Source organism: Oncorhynchus keta, chromosome 6 (genome assembly GCF_023373465.1).
Source record: "Oncorhynchus keta strain PuntledgeMale-10-30-2019 chromosome 6, Oket_V2, whole genome shotgun sequence".
NCBI classification, from domain to species: domain Eukaryota; kingdom Metazoa; phylum Chordata; class Actinopteri; order Salmoniformes; family Salmonidae; genus Oncorhynchus; species Oncorhynchus keta.
This window is the reverse complement of record NC_068426.1, coordinates 3187710-3203063: the sequence shown is the minus strand read 5'-3', so window position 1 is coordinate 3203063 and position 15354 is coordinate 3187710. Positions and strand designations below refer to the sequence as shown.

Genomic DNA, 15354 nt, shown 5'->3' with positions numbered 1-15354 from the left:
AGGCTACCTGCCGCCCCTCCACTCTAACCACTAGGCTACCTGCCGCCCCTCCACTCTAACCACTAGGTCTCGCTGTCACCTCTACACTCTAACCACTAGGCTACCTGCCTCCCCTCCACTCTAACCACTAGGTCTCGCTGTCACCTCTACACTCTAACCACTAGGCTACCTGCCGCCCCCTCCACTCTAACCACTAGGCTACCTGCCACCCCTCCACTCTAACCACTAGGCTACCTGCCACCCCTCCACTCTAACCACTAGGCTACCTGCCACCCCTCCACTCTAACCACTAGGCTACCTGCCGCCCCTCCACTCTAACCACTAGGCTACCTGCCGCCCCTTCACTCTAACCACTAGGCTGCTGCCGCCCCTCCCTCTAACCACCTACCCCTCCACTCTAACCACTAGGCTACCTGCCGTCCCTCCACTCTAACCACTAGGCTACCTGCCGTCCCTCCACTCTAACCACTAGGCTATCTGCCGTCCCTCCACTCTAACCACTAGGCTACCTGCCTCCTCTACACTCTAACCACTAGGCTACCTGCCTCCTCTACACTCTAACCACTAGGCTACCTGCCTCCTCTACACTCTAACCACTAGGCTATCTGCCGTCCCTCCACTCTAACCACTAGGCTACCTGCCGTCCCTCCACTCTAACCACTAGGCTACCTACCGTCCCTCCACTCTAACCACTAGGCTATCTGCCGGGACTCATTAATTATGCGAGAAAAAAACCTTGTACTAGGCTATTGAAAATTAAATAAAAATCTCCCCCCTCTCTCTTTCCCCTCTCTCTCAACCTCTCTCTCACCCTCTCTCTCACCCGCTCTCCCACCTCTCTCGCCTCTCTCTCTACCCTCTCTCTTTCTCCCCCCCTCTCTCTCCCCTCTCTCTCTTCTCCCTCTCCCCCTCTCTCTCTCCCCTCTCTCTTCTCCCTCTCCCCCCTCTCTTTTCCCCTCTCTCTTCTCCCTCTCCCCCTCTCTCTCTCTCCCCCTCTCTCTCCCTCAGGTTCTGCAGAGAGAGCCTCATCACTAGACCACCTGTGTAGCGAGCGCAGCCAGACGGTTCTGCGAGGAACACATAACCGCTACGCCAAGAACCACCGGGACGGGGAACTCACCGCCCACAGAGGAAGGGATGGAGAGGGGGATGAAGGGCTGATCTCGCCCCAGGAGGAGGAGGGAAGCGGGTACGGGGCCTTTACGCTGCCCTGTCGGAGGTCCCACTGTCTGTCTGAAGGTCTGTCAGGACACCAGGTGGTACCGTGTCCGACTTTCCAGGGTCGAAGGGCACAGACGACACAGGTGAGGAGGAAACACTGGTCAAGCTACAACAAAGAGGGTGGGGAACCAAGAAGGCAATACAACTGAGCACACCCAGCTAGTGTGAGCTAGCTTAGCATGGCTGCTAAGTGTGACGTGGTCTGCTATGGAAAAGTCTAACTCTACACCCAGCTAGCTTAGCATGGCTGCTAAGTGTAACGTGGTCTGCTGTGGAAAAGGCTAACTCTACACCCAGCTAGTGTGAGCTAGCTTAGCATGGCTGCTAAGTGTGACGTGGTCTGCTGTGGAAAAGTCTAACTCTACACCCAGCTAGCTTAGCATGGCTGCTAAGTGTAACGTGGTCTGCTGTGGAAAAGGCTAACTCTACACCCAGCTAGTGTGAGCTAGCTTAGCATGGCTGCTAAGTGTGACGTGGTCTGCTATGGAAAAGGCTAACTCTACACCCAGCTAGCTTAGCATGGCTGCTAAGTGTGACGTGGTCTGCTGTGGAAAAGGCGAACTCTACACCCAGCTAGTGTGAGCTAGCTTAGCATGGCTGCTAAGTGTGACGTGGTCTGCTATGGAAAAGGCTAACTCTACACCCAGCTAGCTTAGCATGGCTGCTAAGTGTAACGTGGTCTGCTGTCTAACTCTACCCCAGCTAGTGTTAGCTTAGCATGGCTGCTAAGTGTGACGTGGTCTGCTGTGGAAAAGTCTAACTCTACACCCAGCTAGCTTAGCATGGCTGCTAAGTGTAACGTGGTCTGCTGTGGAAAAGGCTAACTCTACACCCAGCTAGTGTGAGCTAGCTTAGCATGGCTGCTAAGTGTGACGTGGTCTGCTGTGGAAAAGTCTAACTCTACACCCAGCTAGCTTAGCATGGCTGAGTGTAACGTGGTCTGCTGTGGAAAAGGCTAACTCTACACCCAGCTAGTGTGAGGAGCTTAGCATGGCTGCTGTGTGACGGGTCTGCTGTGGAAAAGTCTAACTCTACACCCAGCTAGCTTAGCATGGCTGCTAAGTGTAACGTGGTCTGCTGTGGAAAAGGCTAACTCTTACCCAGCTAGTGTGAGCTAGCTTAGCATGCTGCGGAGTGTGACGTGGTCTGTGTGGAAAAGTCTAACTCACCCAGCTAGCTTAGCATGGGCTGGTACCGTGGTCTGCTGTGGAAAAGGCTAACTTCCAGGGTGAGGGCTTAGCATGGCTGCACAGGTGACGTGGTCTGAGGAAACACTCTCACCCAGCTAGCTTAGCATGGCTGGTGGGGAACCTGAAGGAAAGGCTAACTGAGCACACCCAGCTAGTGTGAGCTAGCTTAGCATGGCTGCTAAGTGTGACGTGGTCTGCTATGGAAAAGGCTAACTCTACACCCAGCTAGCTTAGCATGGCTGCTAAGTGTGACGTGGTCTGCTGTGGAAAAGGCTAACTCTACACCCAGCTAGTGTGAGCTAGCTTAGCATGGCTGCTAAGTGTGACGTGGTCTGCTATGGAAAAGGCTAACTCTACACCCAGCTAGCTTAGCATGGCTGCTAAGTGTAACGTGGTCTGCTGTGGAAAAGGCTAACTCTACACCCAGCTAGTGTGAGCTAGCTTAGCATGGCTGCTAAGTGTGACGTGGTCTGCTGTGGAAAAGTCTAACTCTACACCCAGCTAGCTTAGCATGGCTGCTAAGTGTAACGTGGTCTGCTGTGGAAAAGGCTAACTCTACACCCAGCTAGTGTGAGCTAGCTTAGCATGGCTGCTAAGTGTGACGTGGTCTGCTATGGAAAAGGCTAACTCTACACCCAGCTAGCTTAGCATGGCTGCTAAGTGTGACGTGGTCTGCTGTGGAAAAGGCGACCTCTACACCCAGCTAGTGTGAGCTAGCTTAGCATGGCTGCTAAGTGTGACGTGGTCTGCTATGGAAAAGGCTAACTCTTCACTGTCTTAGTGATGTGTTCCCGAGTGGCGTAGTGGCCTAAGGCTCTGCATTTCAGTGCCAGAGGCGCCACTACAGTCCCTGGTTCGAATTCTCTTTCTATCTCCCTCTCCCACCCTCTCTCTCTCCCCAATAATTGGTTCTTAACTGACCTGCCTAGTTAAATATTTTTTTTTTGTCTTTGTCTGTACAGACTTGAAGGAATGGATGGGTAGGTAGGGGTGGGTGGGTGGATGGGTGGATAAATGGAAGGATGGATGAATAGATATATGTAAATGTGATAGATAAACATGTATACTTTGAAAGGAAGTGTGTCCAGAATAAAGGAAGACGAGTCGGTGTGTGTGTGTGTGTGTGTGTGTGTGTGTGTGTGTGTGTGTGTGTGTGTGTGTGTGTGTGTGTGTGTGTGTGTGTGTGTAGACAGGGAGAGACAAACATCATATGACAACAACTAACAACATGCTCCAGTTGACAGAATGTGTAGCAACCTGGGTAGACAGGGACACACAAAATCACACACACACACACACATCATATGACACACACACACAACACACACACACACAGTTGACAGACACCACAGCAACCACACACACGCACACACACACACACACAAAATCACACACACACACACACACACACACACACACACACACACACACACACACACACACACACACACACACACACACACACACACACACACTCTCTGAGCAGCCTGGTAGAGCGGAACATACACTGACACAACTTAAGTGCTCATTATGTATGCGAGCAGCGAGACGGAGGCGGAGTTACGGAGGATAAAAATAGAAGACTGAAGACAAAGAAAGAGAAGTAGAACAGAGTGAGAATTCAGAGTGAGAGATCAGAGTATCAGAGTGAGAGAACAGAATGACAGATCAGAGTGAGAGATCAGAGTGAGAGATCAGAGTATCAGAGTGAGAGAACAGAATGACAGATCAGAGTGAGAGAACAGAGTGAGAAATCAGAGTGAGAGATCAGAGTGAGAGATCAGAGTATCAGAGTGAGAGAACAGAATGACAGATCAGAGTGAGAGATCAGAGTGAGAGATCAGAGTATCAGAGTGAGAGAACATAATGACAGATCAGAGTGAGAGAACAGAGTGAGAAATCAGAGTGAGAGATCAGAGTGAGAGATCAGAGTATCAGAGTGAGAGAACAGAGTGAGAAATCAGAGTGAGAGATCAGAGTATCAGAGTGAGAGAACAGAATGACAGATCAGAGTGAGAGAACAGAGTGAGAGATCAGAGTGAGAGATCAGAGTATCAGAGTGAGAGAACAGAATGAGAGAACAGAGTGAGAGATCAGAGTATCAGAGTGAGAGATCAGAGTGAGAGATCAGAGTATCAGTGAGAGAACAGAGTGAGAAATCAGAGTGAGAGATCAGAGTATCAGAGTGAGAGAACAGAATGACAGATCAGAGTGAGAGAACAGAGTGAGAGATCAGAGTGAGAGATCAGAGTATCAGAGTGAGAGAACAGAATGAGAGATCAGAGTATCAGAGTGAGAGATCAGAGTGAGATAACAGAGTGAGAGATCAGAGTATCAGAGTGAGAGAACAGAATGACAGATCAGAGTGAGAGAACAGAGTGAGAGATCAGAGTGAGAGATCAGAGTGAGAAAACAGAGTGAGAGAACAGAGTGGGAGAACAGAATGAGAGAACAGAGTGAGAGATCAGAATGAGAGAACAGAGTGAGAGAACAGAATGAGATAACAGAATGAGAGATCAGAAAGAGAGATCAGAGTGAGAGAACAGAATGAGAGATCAGAGTGAGATAACAGAGTGAGAGATCAGAGTGAGAGAACAGAATGAGAGATGAGAAAGAGAGATCAGAGTGAGAGAACAGAATGAGAGATCAGAGTGAGATAACAGAGTGAGAGATCAGAGTGAGAGATCAGAGTGAGAGATCAGAGTGAGAGAACAGAATGAGAGATCAGAGTGAGAAAACAGAATGAGAGATCAGAGTGAGAGAACTCTCTCTCTCTCCTCTCTCTCTCCTCTCTCTCTCCTCTCTCTCTCCTCTCTCTCTCCTCTCTCTCTATCTCACACTCAAATCAATTCATTTCATTTCAATTCAATTCAAGGGGCTTTATTGGCATGGATAACATATGATATCAATGCCAAAGTAAGTGAGGTAATATATAAGTGAAATAAACAATAAAAATTAACAGTAAACATTACACATACAGAAGTTCCAAAAGAATAAAGACAATACAATTGTCATATTATATATATATATACAGTGTTGTAACGATTTACAAATGGTTAAGTACAAAAGGGAGAATAAATAAACATAAATATGGTTTGTATTTACAATGGTGTTTGTTCTTCACTGGTTGACATTTTCTTGTGGCAACAGGTCACGCATCTTGCTGCTGTGATGGCACACTGTGGAATTCCACTCAGTAGATATGGGAGTTTATCAAAATTGGGTTTGTTTTAAATTCTTTGTGCATCTGTGTAATCTGTGGGAATTTATGTGTCTCTAATATGGTCATACATTGGGCAGGAGGTTAGGAAGTGCAGCTCAGTTTCCACCATTTTGTGGGCAGTGTGCACATAGCCTGTCTTCTCTTGAGAGCCATTACTGACTATGCAGCCTTTCTCAATAGCAAGGCTATGCTCACTGAGTCTGTACATAGTCAAGGATTTTCTTAAGTTTGGGTCAGTCACAGTGATCAGGTATTCTGCCACTGTGTACTCTCTGTTTATGTCCAAATAGCATTCTAGTATCCTCTGTTTTTTTGTTAATTCTTTCCAATGTGTGAAGTAATTATCATTTTGTTTTCTCATGATTTGATTGGGTCTGATTGGGTTGCTGTCCTGGAGAAGAGTCCCCTAAGCAGGCTGGCCTGGGGCTCTGTTCACAAGCACAAACAGAGAGAGCCTGTGGGTGTGTGTTGTGCTTGTGAACAGAGCCCCAGGACCAGCTTGCTTAGGGGACTCTTCTCCAGGTTCATCTCTCTGTAGGTGATGGCTTGGTTATGGAAGGTTCGGGAATCGCTTCCTTTTAGGTGGTTGTAGAATTGAACGGCTCTTTTCTGGATTTTGATAATTAGTGGGTATCGGCCTAATTCTGCTCTGCATGCATTATTTGGTGTTGTACGTTGTACACTGAGGATATTTTTGCAGAATTCTCAATTTGGTGTTTGTCCCATTTTGTGAATTCTTGGTTGGTGATCGGACCTCAGACCTCACAACCATAAAGGGCAATGGGTTCTATAACTGATTCAAGTATTTTTTGCCATATCCTAATTGGTATGTTGAATGTTCTGTTCCTTTTGATGGCATAGAAACCCTTCTTGCCTTGTCTCAGATCGTTCACATTTTTGTGGAAGTTACCTGTGGCGCTGATGTTTAGGCCAAGGTATGTATAGTTTTTTGTGTGCTCTATTATTTATTTATTTTGGTCTTACTGAGATTTACTGTCAGGGCTCAGGTCTGGCAGAATCTGTGCCGAATATCTAGGTGCTGCTGTAGGCCCTCCATGGTTGGGGATAGAAGTACCAGATCATCAGCAAACAGTAGACTTTTGACTTCAGATTCTATTAGGGTGAAGCCGGGTGCTGCAGACTTTTCTAGTGCCCTTGCCAATTCGTTGATATATAAGTTGAAGAGGGTGGGGCTTAAGCTGCATCCCTGTCTCACCCCACGGCCCCGTGGGAAGAAATGTGTGTGTTTTTTTTTCCAATTTTAACCACACACTTGTTGTTTGTGTACATGGATTTTATAATGTCGTTTTACCCCAACACCACTTTCCATTCATTCATATAGCAGACCCTCATGCCAAATTGAGTCGAATGCCTTTTTGAAATGAACAAAGCATGAGAAGACTTTGCTTTGGTTTTGTTTTGTTTGGTTGTCAATTAGGGTGTGCAGGGTGAATACGTGGTCTGTTGTATGGTAAAGCGTTTTAGTATAGCCAATTGGAATTTGTTGTCTGTATATTTGATAATTTCATTGAGGATACGATCAACACCACAGGCCTTTTTGGGTTGGAGGGTTTTTATTTTGTCCTGTAGCTCATTCAAGGTAATTGGAGAATCCAGTGGATTCTTGTCATCTTTAATAGTTGATTCTAAGATCTGTATTTAATCATGTATATGTTTTTGCTATTTGTTCTTTGTTGGAGAGCCAAAAAGATTGGAGAAGTGGTTTACCCATACATCTCAATTTTGGATATATAATTCTTCGTGTTGTTGTTTGTTTAGAGTTTTCCAATTTTCCCAGAAGTGGTTAGAGTCTATGGATTCTTCAATTACATTGAGCTGATTTCTGACGTGCTGTTCCTTCTTTTTCCGTAGTGTATTTCAGTAATGTTTTAGTGATTCACCATAGTGAAGGCGTAGACTCAGGTTTTCCCAGTCTCTATGTTTTTGGTTGGAAAGGTCTCTCAATTTCTTTCTTAGATTTTTGCATTCTTCATCAAACCATTTGTCATTGTTGTTAATTTTCTTCAGTTTTCTATTTGAGATTTTTAGATTTGATAGGGAAGCTGAGAGGTCAAATATACTGTTAAGATTTTCTACTGCCAAGTTTACACCTTCACTATTACAGTGGAATGTTTTACCCAGGAAATTGTCTAAAAGGGATTGAATTTGTTGTTGCCTAATAGTTTTTTGGTAGGTTTCCAAACTATATTCCTTCCATCTGTAGCATTTCTAAATGTTACTCAGTTCCTTTGGCTTTGATGCCTCATGATTGAGTATTGCTCTGTTTAAGTAGACTGTGATGTTGCTGTGATCTGATAGGGGTGTCAGTGGGCTGACTGTGAACGCTCTGAGAGACTCTGGGTTGAGGTCAGTGATAAAGTAGTCTACAGTACTACTGCCAAGAGATGAGCTATAGGTGTACCTACCATAGGAGTCCCCTCGAAGCCTACCATTGACTATGTACATACCCAGCGTGCCACAGAGCTGCAGGAGTTGTGACCCATTTTTGTTGGTTATGTTGTCATAGTTGTGCTTAGGGGGGCATATGGGGGAGGGAAAGCGGTCACCTCCAGGTAGTTGTTTATCCCCCCGTGTGCTCAGGGTGTCAGGTTCTTGTCCGGTTCTGGCATTTAGGTCGCCACAGACTAGTACATGTCCCTGGGCCTGGAAATGATTGATTTCCCCCTCTAGGATGGAGAAGCTGTCTTCATTAAAGTATGGGGATTCTAGTGGGGGGATATAGGTAGCACACAGGAGGACATTTTTCTCTGTTAAGATCATTTCCTTTTGAATTTCTAGCCAAATGTAAAATGTTCCTGTTTTGATTAATTTAATGGAGTTAGGTCTGCTCTATACCAAATTAGCATACCCCCTGAGTCCCTTCCCTGTTTCACACCTGGTAGTTTGGTGGATGGGACTACCAGCTCTCTGTAACCTAGAGGGCAACCAGTGGGTCCGTCTCCTCTATACCAGGTTTCTTTCAGGATGACAATGTCTGGATTACCGATTTCTTTGGTGAAGTCCGGGTTCCTGCTCTTTAGGCCAAAGGCAGATGACCTCAGGCCTTGGATATTCCAGGATCTCTAGTGTATAACAGTAATGATTGGAAGGTGATTATCTCTCAGAACCCCAAGGCCGTTGTTATGTTAATGAGATGAAGACTGAGGGACTGTGCTATACTGCTACCGTATACTGCATATCTGCATCCCAAATGACACCCTATTCCCTGCAAAGTAGTGCACTGTATTGGGAATAGGGTGGCATAGGACTGGTCTAAAGTAGTGCACTATATAGGGAATAGTGTGCCATAGGGCTCTGGTCTAAAGTAGTGCACTATATAGGGAATAGTGTGCCATAGGGCTCTGGTCTAAAGTAGTGCACTATATAGGGAATAGTGTGCCATAGGGCTCTGGTCTAAAGTAGTGCGCTATATAGGGGATACATTGTAATTTGGGACAGACAGTACATCCAAGGTTGCTGTGTTTGCTGATTTACTTTGGAGACAAATTTCCCAATTCAAGGTTTGCATGTATCTCTCTGGTGTCTGAGTTGACATATTTTAAGAAATGCCATTGGTTTGTGGATAAAACGTTTAAGCTCTTTGATAGGCTGATGAGGAATTTGTTACAGGAAATAGTCACTGCCACCTGGTGTGGTTAGCATAGGGCTAACATGTGCCAGGTTATCGGATGGGACCAGCTACAATGTAGCGTTCTCTCACGTGACACCATATCAATGATTTTAATTGTCTGATGTTTAAACTTCATCTTTATCAGCATTAATATAGCAGATACATTGTGGCTTCTATCAATGTAACTATTCTGCATCATTTCCATTCACCCATATATATTTTTGGGGGTAAATATACAGTGGGGCAAAAAAGTATTTAGTCAGCCACCAATTGTGCAAGTTCTCCCACTAAAAAAGATGAGAGAGGCCTGTAATTGTCATCATAGGTACACTTCAACTATGGCGTCTATCAATGTAACTATTCTGCATAATTTCCATTCACCCATATATATTTTTTGGGGGTAAATATATGTATTATTTAAAATGGATATTTTTAAAATATATTTTATTTTTTATTTTATTTTACTAATTGGAGTAAATGTCTTGTTTGTGCTGTAATGAAATGTTCTAATAGTTTATACAGAATGTAAATTACAGATGAACACCTTTGGTAAGTAGTGTATTATTATATTATATAATCATTTCTATAATAATTTACATTGAAAAACGTTTGAATCCGGTTTGCCAAGGAACTGGAAAAATCTCTTCCCAACTATTTTGCTCTAATTTTAATAATATGAATATTTAAATTATTAATTATAATAATATTCCACCTATGAGGCCACAAGGTCATTTGACTGCAAGAAAGGGTTTTAATTAAAATCCTAAATTGCTACAATCCATTTTCTGACTTAGAAATCATTGATATGCAGTACAAGTCAACAGTTTGGACAAACCTACTCATTCCAGGGTTTTTATTTATTTGTACTATTTTCTACATTGTAGAATAATCGTGAAGACATCAATACTATGAAATAACACATATGGAATCATGTGGTAACCAAAAAAGTGTTCAACAAATCAAATATATTATATTTGAGATTCTTAAAAGTCGCCACCCTTTGCCTTGATGACAGCTTTGAACACTCTTGGCATTCTACCACACCTGATTCTACTATTCAAGTTGTTGATGAACAGCTGAGGTCTTGATGAACAGCTGAGAACCGGATGAACAGCTGAGGTATTGATGAACAGCGGAGGTCTTGATGAATAGCTGAGGTCTTGATGAACAGCTGAGGTCCTGATTAACAGCTGAGAACCGGATGAACAGCTGAGGTCTTGATGAACAGTTGAGATCTTGATGAACAGTTGAGAACCAGATGAACAGCTGAGGTCTTGATGAACAGTTGAGATCTTGATGAACAGCTGAGGTCTTGATGAACCAATGAGGTCTTGATGAACAGCTGAGGTCTTGATGAACCAATGAGGTCTTGATGAACAGTTGAGATCTTGATGAACAGCTGAGGTCTTGATGAACCAATGAGGTCTTGATGAACAGCTGAACTCTTGATGAACAGCAGAGGTCTTGATGAACAGCTGAGTTCCTGATGAACAGCTGAGGTATTGATGAACAGCTGAGTTCCTGATGAACAGCTGAGTTCCTGATGAACAGCAGAGGTCTTGCTGAACAGCAGAGGTCCTGATGAACAGCTGAGGTCTTGATGAACAGTGGAGGTATTGATGAACAGCTGAGTAGCACAGGGCTTCAACAAAACAATCGTACCTAACCCTGTGGCTCGTCAATAGCCATTTGGTAGCCATCTGATACAAACACTTTGACAATTGACAAACTGATGAACATACAAAGTCATAAGCCAAGTACAAAGCACTTTTTAGAATACATACAGTATTTACAAATCAGACAATGGATAGGTGCTCTGAGTCCTTTAGTTACAAATGTCATTGGTAATGCTGGACAGCACTGTCCAACTTCAGTATAAGAGCACACATTCCAACACATTCCCACCGCCTCGATTCGGCCTTACGTAGCAACATTTGAAATTGTGTGTTTGTTTTTTAAAAATATGTTGGATAAAACTAGACAGAACTAGAAAATGGTTTATCATACACTACAGTTGAGGAACCATGGGAAAGTAATTATGCTTTGATAGTTGATAAACTTGTAACCCCACTTTTGAGAAAATGGCCTTTGAATGTATTGGCACACCTACGGGAGAGCTCTTCTTTGTCTATTCCCATTCAGCATTGTTTACACCCTCCTAAGCCTGAGCCCCACTCATATCTTTAAGGATTCACATGTGAGGTCATGTGCTCAACAGAGTGTAGTGTAGTGTAGTGTAGTGTAGTGTAGTGTAGTGTAGTGTAGTGTAGTAGTGTAGTGTAGTGTAGTGTAGTGTAGTGTAGTGTAGTGTAGTGTAGTGTAGTGTAGTGTAGTAGTGTAGTGTAGTGTAGTAGTGTAGTAGTGTAGTAGTGTGGTGTAGTAGTGTAGTGTAGTGTAGTAGTGTAGTGTAGTGTAGTGTAGTGTAGTGTAGTACTGTAGTGTAGTGTAGTGTAGTGTAGTAGTGTAGTGTAGTGTAGTGTAGTGTAGTACTGTAGTGTAGTGTGGTGTAGTGTAGTACTGTAGTGTAGTGTAGTACTGTAGTGTAGTGTAGTACTGCAGTGTAGCAGTGTAGTGTAGTAGTGTAGTGTAGTACTGTAGTGTAGTAGTGTAGTGTAGTACTGTAGTGTAGTAGTGTAGTGTAGTAGTGTAGTGTAGTAGTGTAGTGTAGTAGTGTAGTGTAGTGTAGTAGTGTAGTAGTGTAGTACTGTAGTGTTGTAGTGTAGTGTACTGTAGTAGTGTAGTGTAGTAGTGTAGTGTAGTGTAGTACTGTAGTGTAGTAGTGTAGTGTAGTGTAGTGTAGTAGTGTAGTACTGTAGTGTAGTGTAGTGTAGTAGTGTAGTGTAGTACTGTAGTGTAGTAGTGTAGTGTAGTGTAGTAGTGTAGTAGTGTAGTGTAGTAGTGTAGTGTAGTACTGTAGTGTAGTAGTGTAGTGTAGTGTAGTAGTGTAGTAGTGTAGTGTAGTGTAGTGTAGTGTAGTAGTGTAGTGTAGTACTGTCGTGTAGTAGTGTAGTGTAGTAGTGTAGTGTAGTGTAGTGTAGTGTAGTGTAGTACTGTAGTGTAGTGTAGTGTAGTGTAGTGTAGTGTAGTGTAGTAGTGTAGTGTAGTGTAGTAGTGTAGTGTAGTGTGGTGTGGTGTAGTGTAGTGTAGTGTAGTGTAGTGTAGTGTAGTGTAGTGTAGTGTAGTAGTGTAGTGTAGTAGTGTAGTAGTGTAGTGTAGTAGTGTAGTTTAGTGTGGTGTAGTGTGGTGTAGTGTAGTGTAGTGTAGTAGTGTAGTGTAGTGTAGTAGTGTAGTGTAGTGTAGTAGTGTAGTGTAGTGTAGTGTAGTGTAGTGTAGTGTAGTGTAGTGTAGTGTAGTAGTGTAGTGTAGTGTAGTGTAGTGTAGTGTAGTGTAGTGTAGTGTAGTGTAGTAGTGTAGTGTAGTGTAGTGTAGTGTAGTGTAGTGTAGTGTAGTGTAGTGTAGTGTAGTAGTGTAGTGTAGTGTAGTGTAGTGTAGTGTAGTAGTGTAGTGTAGTGTAGTGTAGTGTAGTGTAGTGTAGTGTAGTGTAGTGTAGTGTAGTAGTGTAGTGTAGTGTGTAGTGTAGTGTAGTGTAGTGTAGTGTAGTGTAGTGTAGTGTAGTGTAGTGTAGTGTAGTGTAGTGTAGTGTAGTGTAGTGTAGTGTAGTGTAGTGTAGTGTAGTGTAGTGTAGTGTAGTGTAGTGTAGTGTAGTGTAGTGTAGTGTAGTGTAGTGTAGTGTAGTAGTGTAGTGTAGTGTAGTAGTGTAGTGTAGTGTAGTAGTGTAGTGTAGTGTAGTAGTGTGGTGTGGTGTAGTGTAGTGTAGTGTAGTGTAGTGTAGTGTAGTGTAGTGTAGTGTAGTGTAGTGTAGTGTAGTGTAGTGTAGTGTAGTGTAGTGTGGTGTGGTGTGGTGTGGTGTGGTGTGGTGTGGTGTAGTGTAGTGTAGTGTAGTGTAGTGTAGTGTAGTGTAGTGTAGTAAACAACCAAATATTTCAAGACTAACGGCTGGTTTAAACTACGTCAATCGACATGTCAGTAGAAAGTAGTCGCAGTGACATCATGAACATTCTATTGGCGTCCGACATAAAACATGTCGTTGTTGTTATGACAAAAGCATAAACACAAAACCGACATCACAAAAATGACAACAGCAAATAGCACATCTCATGTATTTTAACACCAATGATCCCATCCATTAAAAAAATTAATTTAGTAAACGTCAATCTAGTAAACTAGGCAACTAAAAGCAACTTTCTAAACAATGTTTTGGTTTGTTTCTAGCTTGTTAGCTTGTTAGCGAGCTAGCTAGGCTAGCATTAAGTTAGCTGTCTAGTTCATTAAAATAATGACCATCTCATATATCTGACAACGTCTTAACTTCACTTTATCTCATTTATATTCATGATTAAAGGAAAAATAAACTAACAATCATGAATATAAACGAGATAAAGTGAAGTTAAGACATTATTTTAACTAACTAGCCAGCTAACTTAATACTAACTAGCCAGCTAACTTAAAGATCATTAATTTACAAGTTAATGTCAAGCTAATGACAGAAAATAGCTGATAGTGAGTGTGATGAAATAAAAGGAGAGCATTCTACCTGAAGGATTTTTGAATTTGGACACGTTGGCCTAACTTTATATCCTAATCTGACTTTGGTGCAGGTCAATGTTGTTCTTTACATTACCGTATCTGGTAAACACACACTATATCAAATCAAATCAAGCTTATTTGCATATGCTTCCGAGTGGCACAGCGATCTAAGGCACTGCATCTAAATCAAATGAATTCAAATGTATTTATAAAGCCCTTCGTACATCAGCTGATATCCCAAAGTGCTGTACAGAAACCCAGCCTAGAACCCCAAACAGCAAGCAATAGGATAGGATAAAGTAATCCTTCTCACCCCCCCCCTTAAAAGATTTAGATGCACTATTGTAAAGTGGCTGTTCCACTGGATGTCATAAGGTGAATGCACCAATTTGTAAGTCGCTCTGGATAAGAGCGTCTGCTAAATGACATGTAAATGTAATGCAGGTGTTGGTTGATGCACGTTGGCTAGGAAAAACTCCCTAGAAAGGCCGAACCCTAGAGAGGAACCAAGCTATTTTTTTTATTTATTTTTACCTTTATTTTACTAGGCAAGTCAGTTAAGAACAAATTCTAATTTTCATTGACGGCCTAGGAACAGTGGGTTAACTGCCTGTCCGGGGGCAGAACGACAGATTTGTACCTTGTCAGCTCGGGGGGTTTGAACGACCAAATTACCATCCTGAGACAAGGCCGAGTTTAACCCACAAAGATCTCCGCCACGGCACAACTCAAGGGGGGGGGGGGGGCGCCAACCCAGACAGGGAGATCACATCAGTGATTCAACACACTCAAGTGACTCACCCCTCCTAGGGACGGCATGAAAGAGCACCAGTAAGCCAGTGACTCAGCCCCTGTAATAGGGTTAGAGGCAGAGAATCCCAGTGGAAAGAGGGGAACCGGCCAGGCAGAGACAGCAAGGGCAGTTCGTTGCTCCAGAGCCTTTCCGTTCACCTTCACACTCCTGGGCCAGACTACACTCAATCATATGATCCACTGAAGAGATGAGTCTTCAGTAAAGACTTAAAGGTTGAGACCGAGTTTGCGTCTCTCACATGGGTAGGCAGACCATTCCATAAAAATGGAGCTCTATAGGAGAAAGCCCTGCCTCCAGCTGTTTGCTTAGAAATTTGAGGGACAATTAGGAGGCCTGCGTCTTCTGACCGTAGCGTACGTGTAGGTATGTACGGCAGGACCAAATCAGAGACATAGGTAGGAGCAAGCCCATGTAATGCTTTGTAGGTTAGCAGTAACACCTTGAAATCAGCAATTGCCTTGACAGGAAGCCAGCGTTGGGAGGCTAGCACTGGAGTAATATGATCACATTTTTTTGGTTCTAGTCAGGATTCTAGCAGCCGTATTTAGCACTAACTGAAGTTTATTTAGTGATTTATCCAGGTAGCTGGAAAGTAGAGCATTGCAGTAGTTTAACCTAGAAGTAACAAAAGCATGGGTTAATTTTTCTGCGTCATTTTTGGACAGAAAGTTTCTGATTTTTACAATGT

General features: G+C 43.4%; 1 protein-coding gene across 1 annotated transcript in view; it reads left to right on the top strand.

The window, feature by feature from the left end:
• Positions 1–15354, top strand: part of LOC127930603 (rho guanine nucleotide exchange factor TIAM1-like) — a 191438-nt gene that overhangs the window by 51986 nt on the left and 124098 nt on the right. The window contains exon 4 of the mRNA XM_052520211.1: positions 1009–1304. Within this exon, the coding sequence (XP_052376171.1) occupies positions 1009–1304 (296 nt within the window). The remainder of the gene's footprint in view (positions 1–1008; positions 1305–15354) is intronic.